The sequence below is a fragment of the Channa argus genome, chromosome 7 (assembly GCF_033026475.1).
Source record: "Channa argus isolate prfri chromosome 7, Channa argus male v1.0, whole genome shotgun sequence".
In the NCBI taxonomy this organism is placed as follows: domain Eukaryota; kingdom Metazoa; phylum Chordata; class Actinopteri; order Anabantiformes; family Channidae; genus Channa; species Channa argus.
Genome location: NC_090203.1, coordinates 14953325 through 14970378, shown reverse-complemented (window position 1 = coordinate 14970378; position 17054 = coordinate 14953325). Strand labels below are relative to the sequence as shown.

The window sequence follows — 17054 nt, the reverse complement described above, 5'->3', positions numbered from 1 at the left end:
CCATGAGACAGTGCAGGAGGTAAAAAAAGACAATAATGCCTTTAAATAAACAGCAAGGAGGGATGTGCCATGTAAGCTTAAAGCTTGAGCAGATATGGCATTTTTAAAAGGGCTCAGTTTTAGTTAGGTTTCATACTGTGAAGGCCTCAAATACTTTTAATTCAGCATAGTAGACATTATACATGCTCTGTTACACTTTAATGGTCTTATTTTCCCACTGCTCTAATAAAGTTTATGTGAATGAGCGCCAGTCAAATAAGTGTGAAATACAACAGGGGGGTAAGTGTTCAGATTCATGGCTGGGTGTCTGTGAGGATCTTTTTTGCCTAAAGGGACTAGTCAAACCAGTAATACCACTTCCCCTTAGAGACCAGGCATTGTGGCACAAAGACAACGAAATGTAGCACCCATTAACCCAGCAGGCAGAAAAATGGCTTGAACACAGTGTTTTGACTTCTAGAGGAGCGTCAGGGGTCACATTTCACTTAGAGGTTTCATATGCAGAGCCAGCTTAACAGTAGGTCAGATCTCGACATCGCAATCCTAGCCTAACCCCGAACCCTGACACCAGTGACCTCAGCATTCGTTACACACAACACATAAAAGACAGTCTGCAGAATCTGGTTGTAAATCTGTTGTCACAAACATAAAGAACAGAAACACAGCCAGAGGGCTAGATATAAAGTGCTCAGGAGGCTTTCTTTCCTCTGGGTAGGGGATAAGGAGCAGCACTTGCTGCATCCGTCTTGCAGACCCACTTTTTTGCAGTCTGGAGCTTCCTACCTTGAAGAAGAATACACAGGCACCGAATTAGCTTAAAGTCACAGCCCTGCTTATTGCTTTGTTGGATAATAATATGTGTGTGTGTGTGTGTGTGTGTGTGTGTGTGTGTGTGTGTGTGTGTGTGTGTGAGTGTGTGTGTGAGTGTGTGTGTGTGTTCAAGCTAAAATGTCTCACTGTCTTCATATTCAGGCTATAAAAGCTGGCCCAGCCTTGTTCAATGATAAAATTCCGTGTCCATTACTTCCATGTCCACAAAACATTTGCTTTTAAGTGATAATGAGAATAATAGTCCCATCATTTTAGAACAGAACATCAACAGGATATTTTGTCATTTTTGTTTTGTAATATGAAACCCTGCTTATGGAAATGAGAGTCACTCTTTCATGTTTGAGAGGATTTCTACTCATACCAGCCCTTTGCTCTACACAATACTGCTAACATTCCCCTGCTGCAGACCTGGCTTCTTGTATGCACTTACGTCATGCGAGTCCTGGACAGCAGGCGAGCTACAGTAATTCCCACTCCTACATCAAACTTGCAGGCCACAGTCGGGATGCCACTTTGATCAAATTTAAGTCAAATTGACTTGGAGTTTGAAAGATCAATACCACATTAATAACACCTGGCTGAGGCAGCTGAGAAGCCAGCACTCTGGCTGTTGTTGTAGAGTGGAAAGGAAGGGACAGGCCAAGACAGGGTGCTGACTGTAAAACTAAAACTAAAAAAAAAGAACTTCTGGCACAACTTCACATCCTGCCAAGGTGCATGAATGAGGAGAAGCAAAATGAAAAGATGAAACTGCCAGCAACCCTTAAAGATTGTCGAACAGCTTCTTTATTAGACCAACTGGTTTTGGCTTGTGGCCTTCTTCGGGGTCTGGAGAAGGCCACAAGCCGAAACGCATTGGTCTAATAATAAAGTTGTTAGACTACCTGCAAGTGTTGCTGGCAAACTGGCTGGCTGAGTCTTGCCATCTCCTCTAGGGTGCTGTAAGGTGTCACTCAAGTGTTTCAGGTAGAGGCGGCTCCAGCATCAGACACAGGATCACTCAGAGGTCATGAATCTGAGTAACACCAGCTCACACCAAGCCCATGCGTACATTACTGTGTTTTCATGTATTTTCTAAAACATTCATAGCATATGACAAAGAGCTCAAGTTTGAAATTAAAGTAACGAGTTGTTGCAGCTCAGCAGAAAAATTAGATGTTAAATCAAAGGCAGTGTTTAAATAACAATCTTTTGACATGAGCCCTTAAACTCTTCATTAAAACACATATTGATGAGCTTTTGCTACGCTAATTTTCATTGGGTAATATTTCATGGGTCATTTAACTCTTTTCAAAATGTGAAAACGCGCTGTTCCTGTGCATTTGTCCTGGTTTCTGACCCCTTTTTAATACACTTACAATAAAAGCGACCTTGACAGGATAATAAGCATCGTGTACTGTATAATTATCTCCTATCTGCTGGTTTTCCCTTTCAGTGGTTCCTTTTGGAGGTCTAAGACTGGCCAGTGGGACTTGATATGAGGGAGCACAAGCACACAGAGAAGGGCTAGGGTATATGGCAGAGGAGAGACACACAGCAGAAACAATCCTGCCTCCAGGGCTTTGTCCTGTTCTTAAAGGCTACAACCTGCTCTTTCTCTGCCTCAAAAACATGGCTCCCAACCTGTACTTGACCTTTTTGAAAAGCAAACAATCTTTCGCATGAGTACACCACAACTCACTGACTCTACAAAAGTAAAAAAGTAGAAACAGAACAGTAACACATGATAATTAAAAAGAGAACAGCATATTGCTTGCAAAGATTAATTAGGCATCAGAGTCACAAGATGTGTGTGGGCTGCAGCCCAGCACACAGAACAAACTTAGGGAAGACGAGTCACAAAGTCACATAAAAAACATGAGACCAGGTGAAGACAGATGAGGCCTCCAATTGGTCACATGCTGCCACTGACAAGGAATCCCGATCATGGCACTTGGCATGCAGCAGAAATCCTTGAACACACACAGTAGATGGTTATGTTTCATCTTCCAGTCTTGTGAGATGAGTAAGCCAATTGGGGGCTGGCTCTCCTCCACATAGCCCCACATTACAATAGATCAGAGACAGAAATGGGAAGAGACAAGCCGTAGAGCATAGGACTCCTCTCTCTCTTTAATCTCACACACACACACACACACACACACAGACACACACACTGTGAAGGAACAACAGCCGGCACATCCGAGCTCAGCACGAGTCCTGCTGTGGCCTCAGCAACACATCCTGACAATCTATCCGAATGAATTCCTCTCTCATCCTCAGCGTCTCTCTGAAATTCTCTCTCCGTTTTCATCCCCTCCCTTTCTGTTGCAAAGTTTTCCATCTGCTCTCTGAATTACTGCCTGTGATCCCACAAATTAATCAGCCTTAACTACAGTCTTCTCTACTGTCCTGTGTTTACGTTATTACTCTGTTTTCTGCACGTATTAATGTGTCAGCAAACCTTTTATTGCCTTTATATGTGGGCTACGCTCTAATGTATTTAACAGTTTTAGGGCAGCAACTACCATGAGCATCATTTTCATTTAACCAGCCAGATATCTTCTTGGTTATCTCTGAACAATATTCTGACCAACCATCTAAACGCTGAACGTGTCCAGTTTCGTATCATCTAGAGAAAAGAGACGCATCAATTCTTCGTGCATTAGCCGATGTTTGGCTTTTTTGCTCACGAAATGACTAAAACCATTACTCTATTATCAAAATATGATTGCTACTGTTTTGACTTCATGTCTAACTGTGCTGGTGGTCCGATACATCTTTACCCAGTGCAACTACTGATGTTTATGCAATGTAAACTGGAAGCACTAAAGTACTATTCATTCCATGCCATGCTTTAACTAGACAGTCTGGGCCTTCACAGTCCTTTTCATCTTGATTCAAGCGTTATCTTATTCACTGCAATAAGCAAAAAGGATGTTCTGCCTTAACTTTAGATCACACTGGGAAATGAGTCATGAGACACAGGATAATTACACCATTCAGTTGACAACATTTGCTGCTAATAGAGGAGCCAGATGGTAAGTGAGCATCCATTCTATTCCCATAAGAGACAAGAGAGAATTGAATGTGTCAGATCGAGCTTTAAACACACATAGAGAAACTGGACTTTGATGTTCATAACCTCTTTGTGTCGGAGCAAATATGAGGCAAATGTTAGATTTTTCCTCCCCTCTTATCAAGTTCACTATAATCAAGTCCAGTGCAGCAGGAAGGCTCCATATTTCATAGCCTCTAATAATTTCACTTCCCCTGCACTGACAGCATGGAAAGACGGCGGCATAACCAAAAAGAGTTATGGAAACAGAGATCTGATTGGTTCAAAAAAGGCAAGAAATCCTCAACGGAGTGCAGAGCCTTATTAAGCATTCAAGGTTAAGGTGCGGTCTTCACACAACTGCAGCAATAAAGTGTAAACGAAAGTAGGCACTCTGAAGATTGAGGGAGTAAAGGCTGCATTTATGCTCCTTAATTTCCTCCTCCCATATAAGCAGGTGGAGAAGCATGAAGGGAGGCCTGAGATCAGTCACATAGGAGAAGAAGACACGAAAACTGGCAGCGTTAACTATTAACAGCTAATGGGAAAGTAAAAGCACAGATGGCAAGGCTCGCAACACTCCAGTTAACAAACTAAAAAACCAACACTATGTAAATTTTTGTTGACAGACACTCACGCAGCCATAGTGTAGCACCACTGTTCCATTCAGCTCTTTTAATTACCTGTGTATGATTTAATCCTTTATGTGTCGCAGCCCATTCCTCTTAATGATCTGCTCCATTCAGCTCTTGGCAATTCATATTCAGCTGGCACGAGTTTGTCATTTCTTCTCTTTGTTGTTGTTCTTGCTTCTTTCACAATAAGGGTGTTGTGCTGAATATTGGTTGGTTTTCTCATTTATCGTGAAACAGCAGCACAGTCAAAGTAAAGTCCAAGTAAAATCCCCTTGTTATCTGAACATAATAAAGCTTTTTTTGGTCCAACATGCATGTGTCAGGCACTGCAACGCTCTGTTAAACAGGGTTGAAACAGCCTGCAGTGTACACATTATCCACATTACAGCCATATTTTATTTGGTTTATGTTCCAGAGGGTTAAGCACATTTATGTGAAACAACTAGATTCGTACAAGCCCAGGTAATTTTAGCCTTCATACAAAAATACAGCACTGTAATTACATTGCCTAAATGGCAGACTTCTGTGAATAAAAGCTGATTTTGAACTGTCATATTCATAAAAAAAAAAGATAAAATGTTTTCCACTCTCCTTCTCCTTATCTTCCCATCTTTCTAATTTGTGGCAGATTTTCAAATTTGGAACATTTTAATAATCCAATTAAGAAAACTGCTTAGGAAATGACACAGGGAAAAAAGTCCAACCAGATATTTAGGAAACAATTTAAGGAAATAATTATGTTCCTTTTGCATGAAAAACACATTACCACTACTAAAATTGACCATTTTCTCCCAAAACGGAGGTCACTTTTACGAAGTAAAAACCTTCACTAAATCCATGTAACATGTCTTATTTTGCTCATATATGATGGTCAGAGCTGATTTGTGAGCACCACTGTGTATAATACGGCTAGTTCTTTACACCAGGAGAAAAATCTAGCAGCTTAAAATACTACATCCAATCCCAATCCTGTTTAAAATAATGTGCACAGGCCTAAACAAAGCAATGCACCAAAGCTCATTAACATGTTAAAGTTTTAATGAGTCTCTCTATCAACATTCATGCCACCCAGAGCTGGTATGGAGCAGTTTAGTGTCTTGTTCTGTGGGTGTCATCACAGATTGGTTCAGACTGCTGAGATGTGGGACATTCATGCTCAGAAATATTGATTAAAATGTGGGAGTGTCGTTCATTCCGTCTAAAGGAAAATTGTCGCTCTGAATAAAGTGCTTTGAATCCAATATTTCACACCTTTTAGGCTTTCTGGGCCTTTAAATATGATTGATAACCAGAAACGGAATCACCGGAGCTCAGGGAAATTTGTTGGGCAATGGGAGTTTTCCCAGAACAACCATACGTAGTCTTCCCGTATAACAACTAATTTTGTAAACGTCTGGCGCGTAGAAAACTGTTCACAAAGTTTTAGGAGAATTTGTTTTCATTTTTAACTGGAGGGACTAACAGTGTCCCATTAGTAAATCATATGAAGCAGCAGTGACCCGCAGATAAACGCAGCAACGTGCTGGGGACAGAGGGGCACAAAGTTGGCATCTCCACCAGACTCGCTCCGCTTTTGCTTCCAGTGGACTTTCACCCCCATGTAAAAACTTCCCAGCTGCGCTTTGGAGATACACTTGAATTTGTGTCTTACCTGTTGGCCCCTCGATGCCATCGGCGTAGATCTGAACAGCCAAAATCAGCAGAAAGGCGCAGGTGTTCATCGTGTAGCTGTTTTAGTCCACTTTAAACGTGCAGAAAGAAGCATTTCATTCGCTCCGTGAGGTCCGGGCGCGCAGATAGTAGAGCCAAGCCCATCTATTCCCCCAGTTCTCACTGAATGGAGTTTCAGAGACACTGGGAGACAGGGTAGAGCTAGTTCTGCAAACTGACGTCAGGGTAAACAGTTTAGGAGAGAGATTTCTTTCTGAAGCCCACTTTCCTTCCCAGCCTGCACTTCTGTGCGGACACAAGGTATGAGCCGGGCGCCTTCAAGTGGCCGCAGTCAGCAATGACACCCTGGTATTCAGACATAGGCCAAGAAAAGAAACCGTCTCCCTCTGAGTTAGTCTATCTGTCTGCCTGTGTACATGTTTTTTTTTTTTCTTCCAAAATCCTAATGATACCAAAAATTTTGGCCGGTCTGCAAGGACTGTTTAAGAGTAATGACCTAATGTTGGAAGTTTTATGATGGAGTCAGGGAAAGGGACTACGGAATGCATTATGTCACTGAGTATCCTCATAACTGTGTGGTTTCCTTGTATAGGGTAAGTTTATTATTATTTATTATTAGTCAGGTGGGGGTAAGGGAATTTGTTGACTGTCTGTCTAATCAAATTATTAATTATAGCCTAAAAATTATGCTCAATTGTGGTACAGTTCATTTCCCTGAGGTAAACCAATAGATTTTAGGACTTAGTTTCATATATTTGTCTAAATTTTCATGATCAGTTTGTTAATCTTCACTACAGCTGCCACTATGCATCCAGCAGCCTGTATACAAAATTATCAGCCTGAAAAACATAAACTGCAAGTTAAAAAACCACGTACATGCCATTGTACTGCATATCAGCATGTATTGAAAGTGTATTAAAATATGATTACTTGTTTCAAACTTTTATCAACACTTTGAGGTCAAATTAATCCAACTATCTATTACCTACACAGAGAAAAGTTGTCATTTTAGTGATTTAAAGATTAGGATAGTCTCACAGGACAGACAAGCAACAGAGCTTTACACTTTCCCATAACAAGTTCAAATCTTATTTCTCTGTGAATTAAATAATCCGTCATTTTGTGTGCATTGAAATTGCATTTGATTGCACATGTGCTGACATTGCATTTTTCTGCAAAACTGGTGTTAAAACATGGCTGGCTACATTTAGCCTTGCCAAAGCTCCCAGTTGGATCAAGTTGCCATTGTGCAAGTTATTCATCATTCATTTTGTTGTCGTTTGTGAACATTAAAGCTGTGGATTAAATTACAGTACAAGGGCCAACAGATGCATCTAAGGTATCTGATGTGAGCTAAAATCTCAGGCTCTAATGTTGTTAGCCCAGAATGACAGATGAATGATGGATTGCCCAGCAAATTACTCAATTTAAACAAGGGAGCACAGCATATATCAAACTAACACCTGTAATTACACCTGCTTGATGCATGACAGCCATTTTTGTGCACTAGTATTCTAAGCACAGAGTAGCAATTTATTTAAACTACAGGGAGTGTTTTGGCCTGAATCTGTTCAACTGTATGAAAGTTTCATTTGTAGTAAAAGTAACAGAATGTTGCAAAATTATGTTCAAATCCAACAACAGGACAGGCATCAGTGGAGACTCTGACAGCTGCACTATGATGAAAGTCATTGTATCGAGCATTTTATCAGCTGCCACTCAAAACCCTCACAAATAACTACTTCTGCACAGCCAGTGTTGTGCATGAATTTATAACAACGTATCATTACAATTGGGAAGGAAGTTGTCAGAGGCTGGCTATCAAACCATCACTGTCTATCACAAGGACTTGGCAGGAGCACAGTGCTCAAAAACGTATATAAACAGTGAATAACAGAGGAGGAAACTGCCACAACACTTCTCTGTGAGTGGAGGCTTTAACACACACACCATGCAGTGATATCACACGAGAATTCCATTGACTCTTAAATAGAAAATTATTGTTTGACATCAGAGATGTCACGTGAAGTCCAACATGCTTGTAAAATTAATACACTGAGCAGCTGTTTGTTTGTTTTTTTTGGGCTGTATGGCTTAATGTTGAGTTAGCCAGTCTGTTCTATGCATTAAACTAAAGTAACAAGCTTTTAAAATGTAGGGAGAGACAAATACAATATAATCACATCTGATTAAAACCTATACAATGTAAAAAAGAATCTGCAGTTAGCACTCCTATGCTCAATAATTCTCATCGATAGCATGACAAGAAAAAAATAAGTAGCTCTTGACACACCAGCTTTAAACACTCCTTTTTAATTTGTTATGTTTGTATCTAAAACGTGGCCACTATCTTGCATTAGTGTCCCTCCTAAAACTTTAAAGTTTCCCATTCAGAAATGTTATAGTAGTAAACAGAATATTTAACAAGATTCAATATTTGCAAAACATTAGTATTATGTCAACTTGTATTATGTACAAAGCCACAGCACATAACAATCACAGTACTTCCTTTATATACACAGTAGCTTTCACTATCATATTGAGAATAATATATTCTGCAGACAGTGAATGCCTGGTGCATAGATCTTAGGCATTATGACAAAAGCCTGAACACAAGCAAGAATGTAAAATATTTCAAAAAAATCAAAATGATAAAAATTCAAAATACAGTGTTAACAAAATAAGTTTTTGAATACAAATATTGGAAGAGAATCATAGAAATATTACGAAGATGTATCATCAAAACCTGAACGTAATGTTATCACAAAGAACATAGGATAAAAACATATATTTTCACTGTTTCTAGTATTATATCCATAGACAAGAAGAACCTTTGTGTTTTGTTATGTCTGCAACTAATACACAATTATTCTCATTATTAATCATTCATTAAGAAATAATGACTTGTCTATAAAAGATGAGAAAAAGGTCAAAATAAATTGTCTTTTTCCATTTCCCAAATCTCAGGTTGACATCTTCATCTTCTTCAAAAACCAAGAACAAGATAAACTACACCAGCAAAAATTAACACTTGAGAAGTCAAGACCAGTGAATTGCTGGTTTAATAGTTACCAAAATTGTTGGATTAACTAAAATTCTGGCAGCAACAAATCATTTCAGCTTTGTTGTGTTCTCTGTTGTTAAAAAAAAATAATCATTAAACAATCGTTTTAGAAATGGCCTTGTCCAAGCAATACCACTGTCAATCACAAACACAGCTTACAAGCATCAGCATACAATGGAAAAAGGGCAGTTTGACAAAGTAATGTTAATGATCTTTCCCGTTAGTCTCCTTTCCATCTCAGGCACATTCCTTTATTTAGTTCTACATAGTCCCTTTTGAATCGTATCCCTCTCAATAACTTTTATGTTTCTTTGATGCCTTCATTCCTATAGTCACCTTTTCAGTGTCACACAAGCCCTCGGTGTCCTCTACTTTACTTCTATGGTGAGGGTGTGCTCAAAACTTTAGTCCTCTGATCAGGGTCTTTGTCGCTGCCTGAGGTGTTCTCTTTCTTCACACCTTGCAGTCCTAACTGATGAGGTTTCTTCTGGCTCCTAGGCTCACTGTACTCATGCACTCTTCCCAGCGTAACACTGTCAGCCCTGCTAAGATGGTTGCGGCCAGTGGAGGTAGAAAAATCAGTGAAGAGCTGAGGCCTGTAGCTGAGCTGAGCATAGGATGCACCAGAAAAACCAGCAATGGAGAGAGGTGAAATCAGTGGGCTTGTTTTGACGGGAGACAACACGCTCTGGGTTTGTCTGTTTGATGGGTTGTAGCGCTGAGGTCGAAAGCGTTTCGAGAATGTGTTTTTATAACAACCCTGCTTTCTCTGTTCCTCCATGATCTCACTCAACACTAAGAAAAAAAAAACAGGATATTAGTTCATGCAATATGCAGGGACATCGCTATATGCAAAGTGCTGTATAAGGTTTTCTCACCATAAACACCGTTAAGTATTTTGTTCTCTTGATTTTGGCTGTGCCTCAGGTCCAGAGCATGCTTTACCGAGTCTAAAAGCCCAAACATCTCACACAAGGAATTAAGTATGATGGCATCTGACAAAACCAAAGAATCACAGATCAGCTACAAAGCTTGAGTAAAAAAGTTTTGCCCACAGCAAAATTTGCAGAATTAGAAATCACTCGTCTATGAATTTACTTCTTAAACCAGATTTAGTGAGTGGGGCTTTTATTGAAAATACAGATTTTTAGTTTGACTGAAAGTAATTATTAAGTATTCAAAGTCTAGTGTTTATTGAAGTCCCGCTACAGGAACTCACCTGTCTCCTCCAGGCTGGCCTTTTCACTGCGAACCTCCACTCCTTTAAGAGTGGCTAATAATTCAGTCTGGAGACTAGACAGGACCTCTCCCATCAGTCCTGCATTTGCCACTCCCTTCCACAGGCTTAGTACTCCATCTACAGAAAGTCAGTGTTTTGGGACATAATTATGATCTGCCGGGAACTCTGTGTATACTATGTGTGTGTTTGGTTGTCTTTTATTTAAAAATGGCAAAATGCCACGGAGAAATAAAAGAAAGCGGTGTAGCCACAATCACCGAGGGGATTTGAGTTGTGTGTGAAAGTATGGAACCCTGTGTAAGCTTGCAAGTTGGATAGTAAGAGAGATTGGACACATTGCAAAGAAAAGACAATGCAAAATAAATAAGACATGCAGGATAAATGAAACTGTCTTAGTGGAATGGCAAAGAGAGGTTAAGATTTGAAGAGAATCGAAAGATTGGAAAACAGCGCAATAAAGTGAAGAGGGAAATATAGGAATTGTCAGGGTCAGAGGAACAATGAAAACAGATAAAAAGAGAAGAAATAGGATAGTTGCAGTAATTGAGGAGAGGAGGTGATAGAGGTAGAGAAAGAAGTGTAGGAAAATGGGTTAGAAACATAGTGCTCTAGAGAAGAGAAAGGAGGACAAGGCAGATTGGAGGGAGAGTGAAAAATTACTTGGGATCTGTACAAAATTGAGCAAAATACAAGTTGAGTGTATTAGAGGGATAAAATGTCAAGAGGGATAAATGTGAGGTGTTTGATATCTCATCCTGAAAGATGTGCGTCCACTTTCATGTTTGCTTAAATGTCTGTCAAGATAAATGCAATATGTCCACAGAAAATATTCCAAACCTTATTTGCAGCTATCTGAAGCTACATTCACATATTTCTTCATGTATGGATGTACACTAATGGGAAGCAACACATTACTGTAGATAGAAGAGCGCAGTTATGGTCCTTATTCAGAGCTGTCGATTTGTTTTAAGCACTGTGAAAAGCAATACCACTTGTGCAATGAGGCACTGCAATTTGCCATTTACACAAAATATGACTTGAGGCTATTTTACCTACTGTGGTCCAGCTGGAACACTGCCTAATCAGGTCACCTTTAAAAGCCCTTAAATCAAAGCTTAGGTCTTTGCAAGAAAAAGTCACTTAGAAATGTCAGATGCAGCCGATGGTGAGACAAAGGGACATGATTCTCTCCCTGCCTTTGGTCAGCAACTTTTTAAGGCAAGGCTGCAGAATGACGCACAGCTGCAGATTCAGATGTATACTGGCTCTGTGTGTAAGAAATTTTAAATACCCATGACAGCAATGGCTGTGACATGAGATACTTGTGACAACTTCAGGTAGACTGGTGTTAATATTCACAGCTGTTGTTGTTTTCTGTTTAAATTTATTATTTATAAAAACTTGTTGGAAATTTATGTCTGAGTGTTGCATTTTCTTTCTTATCAGCCATCAAAATTAACCATCGTGATAAGGCAACAGATGTAGAAGCAGATAAACGATGTGCCTTACAAACCTACAGCCTCTTGAGGACTGCAGGTCACTAGGCTGATTCAGTGCCATTGGAATTTACCTGTAGGGCGCTCTCCTTAGTCAGCTGACAAAATGAACATAAATACAATGTCCATAATTGCAGTTTTTACAACACAAGTGATGTATATTTCTGGATTACAAAGCTTATAAATGGAACATATCGTTATATGTTTTTTGTATTAAAGGCTACGGCCTTTTTCTTGCTGTACAGGATATTGTAAAGGCAGAGGCCACCAATTAATAAATGAAGCCTCTAATTGCTGTTTAATTTAATTCTATACCCTTTCTTCCTCATCCTGTTCAAGGCCTAAACAATCACCAATAGATCCTTTAACATGTTTACCAGACGTGTCTAGTCTTCTTTTTGCAGCATGTCCATTGGCTGTTGGGGGGTTTACAGGCAGGGCTGGACCAGGGCTCCCCTCTGTTGTTGCACGAAACCTATCCTCCAACGGCTCCTGGACCTCTGTTGTGTCATGTGCATGCCTTCCTGGGTGGAGGAGCAGACATATAATTTAAAATACAGCACAGAAACATTGTATTTTAAATTAATTTAAGTTAGCAGAGTGAATGATTGTCTGGATTGTCTCTGCAATTTTCTGTGCAGTGAAAAGTGTCTGAATGTTCTAAATTTAGCTAATTTCCTAAATCATTGGGTTGCTCAAGGTTCTAAACCCATTGCAAGATGTCACTTGTTTCATATTTTGCAAAGTATTGAAATGTAGCAGGTGGCTTTAAAACTTTTTTTTTCAGTGTCTTCTCATGATATGACAGCAGGTCAAACATATGTGAGGATAAAAGGCAGCAAACTGTAAATGCCAACTAAAATCTACCTGTCAGCGGAGGCACCTGTCCTCCAAGAGGGTCAAGAGCCAAAAACGACGAGCTTGGCTGCACCGAGGTCCCTGGAGGAAGTCGTGTGCTGTTGATCACCACATCAAATTTTGTGCTGCGGCAAGTGTTGCTGCACACAGTGTCATGCTGGTAGAAATCTATCTGGCCAGAGCCCATCATTTTTCTGCGTGGGGAGAGGCAGGTTAAAGAAACACTGCAATGTATCCAAGAAAATATTATTCTTACACATCTGCAAAGGGGTGTTAAGTGTGGATTGAATCAATCTTAAACAATCCCAATAGCTTTCTAAAGGGCAAAGCCCATTGATCTGACCTCTAGAGGAATAAAGATAAAAAAGAGATATTGCTTATTTAGTTGGTATATTGACTCACAGTGACACCAAGAACAAGTGCAAACATAATAAAGCAGTTAAAAAAGCCCAGAGCTGGCTGTATTTCTGCGGAGGCTCCGGTCTTTTAATGTGTGCAACACCATGCTGCAGATGCTTTATAGGACTCTGGCAGCCACTGTCATCTTGTTTGCTCTGGTCTGCTGGGGAGTGGAGAAATTAACCAGGAGGGCTGGCTCTGTTCTGGGTGTGCAGATCGACCCTTTACATGTCGCTACTGAAAGAGGGACGTCCAAACTCTTGTAAATCCTGTACAATGCCTCCCACTCACTGCACAGTGTGATGGCTGGACAGAGGAGCATGCTCAGCCAGAGAACGATCACTAACGAGTGCTCCACAGAGCACCACCGGTTGGCCAATATACTAAACAACTCAACCACCTCCAATAAGGGGGAGGGGAATAAGAACTGAGACGAGACAGAAACTGGACAATTGCGTTTTCCTGTCATATTTAGTAAAACTAAACTCTTACCATGACTGTTAACTGTTTGTTGTTTTATCATTTATCCTCACATCCAGCTTTTGGCCTTTATAATTTATGTCTCTCATCACTATCATCCTTGAAATGCCTCCATTCAACATTATTGTATTTCTCTTTGTTATTATTAACTGATAATTATGCTTTTTGTTGGTTTAGTTGTTTTTCTGGGTGTGGACCGTTTTTTTGTTTTTCGTTTTTTTCTCCTTTCTTTGAAGCAGAGCAGCTGTAACAAGGCAACGTTTTTTTCTCTGTAGGATTAATAAAGTTGTTTGAATCTTGAGAAAGATCACTCAGCAGCTTGTTTGCATGTTATTTAATCCTGCTATCATAATAACACTTCTTACAGACCTCCTCTGGAATGTACTGGCAAACCCCAACGCAGACAGACTGAATGTACGTGCAAATTATAAGAGTGAGCCATGCTGCTGACCGCATAAAATTAATGTTTGTAACACCTCCTGTCTGACACGTGAACTCAGATTTACTGTACATGCAAATCTCTCTCCAGCTGGGAGAATGAGAACAGACATTTATTTTTTTCCCCTAACCTGAGCATTACTCCTCCTAGTCTGATGGCCCTTTTCCAGTCTTTTAGAGTAGCTTTTCCTGCCAGGTGTACAAACTGCTTAGGACTGATGAGCTGGTCATTGAACTGTAAGAGAAGAAGACAACACAAATGCCAATACACTTATAAAATCTATTATAAGTAAGGGGAGAGATGAATAAGTCAGTAACTGTATGCTGACTGAACAACGTTTGACAAAGTAATTATTCCAAATTTCCGAAAAGTAATACTCACCATCATTTGATTACAACTTACTTTGACACATCTGACATTGATTCCAGGGCATACAAACTTCTTAAACAGTAGAACTGCTCTGCTGTTTCCACAGGTGATGGGGTAGCCATATTCAATCTCTTCTCCTTCTGCTTTACTGTCATCTAAACAATACACAATATAATCATAACCAGTATCTTCCTAGGTACTAATGAAATAGAGAATATTTAAATACAGAAAGTCAATCATCACATTGCAATAATATTTAATAAAATATCTCTGTCACCTACTATCACGTGTCTCTATGGCCATGACTGTAGTGCCAGTGTCAGCAATGTTATCATTTATCCTGCAGATGGTGACAGATTCTCAAATGTAACTGATAGTTTAATATGCCGGAAAGTTTTTGATGTACCTGTTTTTAAATTTTCTTTTCCATGTTGACAACTGTTCCGATATTTCACTTATCCCTTATTTCAATTAAATGTATATTGCACAATTTAAACCTAAAAAATATTTTATTAATATGACGTAGAGGCTAGGGAAAATCATGTTAACATGCTTCAAAACTGTGGTATATATTTATACAAATCTGCCTATACAATTACATTAGCCTGTCTATTTGTCACACCGGCCACATATTGTTTAATAATATAATCCACAATACCCTTGTAGGATGGGCTGCAGGTGGAGGATGACTTGAGGGTTGTGGTTGTTGCCACTGGACTCCCCCTCCTCTTCCTTCACGGCCATGCGTTCCACTGAAGACATAGTGACCACAGTACCCGCCATCACCCCTCCCTACAGAGCTGGATTCAAAGAGGGCCAAGCACGCATGTTAACATCAAGATCATACACATGCATGTGTTGGTTCTATTTAATGCACACACTTTAAGAAAATCCACCCCAGCAGTTTATTTTTCTGGCATCTAACCGTTATACAAATGAATCCACACGGATTAATTTGGGGTTAAAATCATGTAATTCTGAACAGGCAACATAGCCACGGCTAAACCAACAAGTGAAACCACCCAATCGTAGATGTTTACATTTACTTATTTAACGTGAAGCTGTCAGTGGTATGAATCATTGCTGCATTGAGGCCATTATTTTTGCCAAAAGTATGCTAAAAATAAAAGACCTGTTGAACAAATGTAACCATAGCAGTGCTGCAAATAAGTCACATTAATCAAATCATGATATTCCTGTTGATTATTGTTTGTGCAGTGCATTTATTACCCAAACTTTGGAAAAGCTTATATTATGGAGTAGCTATACCGTAAATGCATGTACTGACAATGTCTCTGGTGACAAATTTTGAACAAACTACGAACACATTTTAGAGGAGTCAATCCCCAATAAACTGTCCTCAGGGCTACTGTTAATGTCATAAAAAACTTCCTTGGTTTAAAGTTACATGATAATAAAGTGTAACTGAAATTTTCCAGTCAGAGACTTCTTTCAGTCCTAATAAGCACCAGCTGAAGCGCGTTGGAAATCGTGCGCTTTGCGAATAAATAGGAACCGAGTCGAAATAAATTTACAAGCTGTATCTTATGTCAGTAAAGAAACAGAGAGAACCTTTCCGTTCAGCGAAGAGCCGTCTACAAAAAACGAATCAACATTTCCCACAACTAACCTAGCTATCACAAACTCCCACACTGACAGTTGCGTGTCTTTCTCATCCCCCTTCGCCCACTCAGGCTGACGTCGGCTGGTGCGGCAGCACGCACAACCCGGCCGACACCGCTGCGACGGTGCGCGCTACACAGAGGGTGCACAAAAGATACGAAAACTCTAAAACACACTACCTGCTGCTTGTTATAGTGTTAGCGTTTTACTTACCGTTTTACAGCAGCAGATAATTCATCCTTGCCTTGCCAGAAGCACCAGAGCATGCGCCGTGCTGCTTCGACACACTTCCTGCAGACAAGGCAGTGTTTGCCTGAGAAGCATCTGTCCCGCTGTCACGAGAAGCGTTCGCTCGCACGCGATGTGTAAATCGCTCCGACGGCGCGGTTTGGAGCGACTCTGGGCTAAGGGGGGCTCAGGATGGAAGATTTCAAGCCATACAAACATGTGTGAACCATAGAGGAAACTGTGGGCATTGTTGTAATGAGTACAACCTCTGTGGGGAATTTTAGACCCAGCGCACACGTTGGTTTTGTGCCTGCTGTGTGGTATAATGTTGATGGTCTGCAGTGCAATAAATGCTGTTCACAAGAGTTGCGTGAGATATTTTCCTTGTTGCCCGAATTTCACCAGAAGATGGCAGGATTTGCAGTAAGTTTAAGGTAACAAATAAAAGGTACATTCAAGAGATTTCAAAATGGACTACGTTGTTGTTGAGCTTTGAACGCAGGATTTCTCAGTTTTTTTTAGGCATTGATCAATAAGCCTTAAGAGAAGGATACACATATCTGTTGAGATGTGTGTGGTACGTGTTCAGCATTGCCATCTTTACAAACACCAGTAAGTCATCAGCAGCTGGTCTCAGATCAGCACCACAGACCCATCAGACCGCCCATTTATGGGAATGGAATT

The 17054-nt window shown here is 40.1% G+C and overlaps 2 protein-coding genes across 8 annotated transcripts in view; both read right to left on the bottom strand.

Annotated features, from left to right (window-relative positions):
• Positions 1-6441, bottom strand: part of ptprub (protein tyrosine phosphatase receptor type Ub) — a 142281-nt gene extending 135840 nt beyond the window's left edge. For 3 of the 6 annotated variants that reach the window (XM_067510089.1, XM_067510090.1, XM_067510091.1), the window contains exon 1: positions 6155-6440. In XM_067510089.1, the coding sequence (XP_067366190.1) occupies positions 6155-6224 (70 nt within the window). In that variant the 5' untranslated portion in view covers positions 6225-6440. Of the gene's footprint in view, positions 1-4551; positions 4782-6154 lie in introns of those variants that run through there. The other 3 variants (XM_067510093.1, XM_067510092.1, XM_067510088.1) reach the window with 2 other exon arrangements.
• Positions 6442-9317: 2876 nt separating this feature from the next.
• On the bottom strand, positions 9318-17012 carry LOC137130084 (glucocorticoid modulatory element-binding protein 1-like). Of its 2 annotated transcripts, none has more exons than XM_067509786.1 (10): positions 16356-17012; positions 15178-15319; positions 14801-14859; positions 14532-14674; positions 14281-14384; positions 12842-13026; positions 12352-12498; positions 10458-10595; positions 10117-10233; positions 9318-10033 (listed from the first exon to the last, which is right to left on the bottom strand). In XM_067509786.1, exons 2-10 carry the CDS (start codon positions 15300-15302, stop codon positions 9618-9620), a joined length of 1434 nt encoding a protein of 477 aa, XP_067365887.1. In that variant the 5' UTR covers positions 15303-15319; positions 16356-17012; the 3' UTR covers positions 9318-9617. The 2 variants fall into 2 exon arrangements, with proteins under 2 accessions (XP_067365887.1, XP_067365888.1); XM_067509787.1 differs by having other exon boundaries at positions 14553-14674; positions 16356-17009.
• Positions 17013-17054: the final 42 nt, after the last annotated feature.

Coding starts and splice junctions, on each gene's coding strand:
- LOC137130084 (XM_067509786.1), bottom strand. CDS start 15,302: ATGGCGGGTACTGTGGTCACTATGTCTTCAGTGGAACGCATGGCCGTG. Junction 14,385..14,531: donor TAAGTTGTAATCAAATGATG/GTGAGTATTACT, acceptor CTTCTCTTACAG/TTCAATGACCAGCTCATCAG. Junction 10,234..10,457: donor GGCCAGCCTGGAGGAGACAG/GTGAGTTCCTGT, acceptor TGGTTTTGTCAG/ATGCCATCATACTTAATTCC.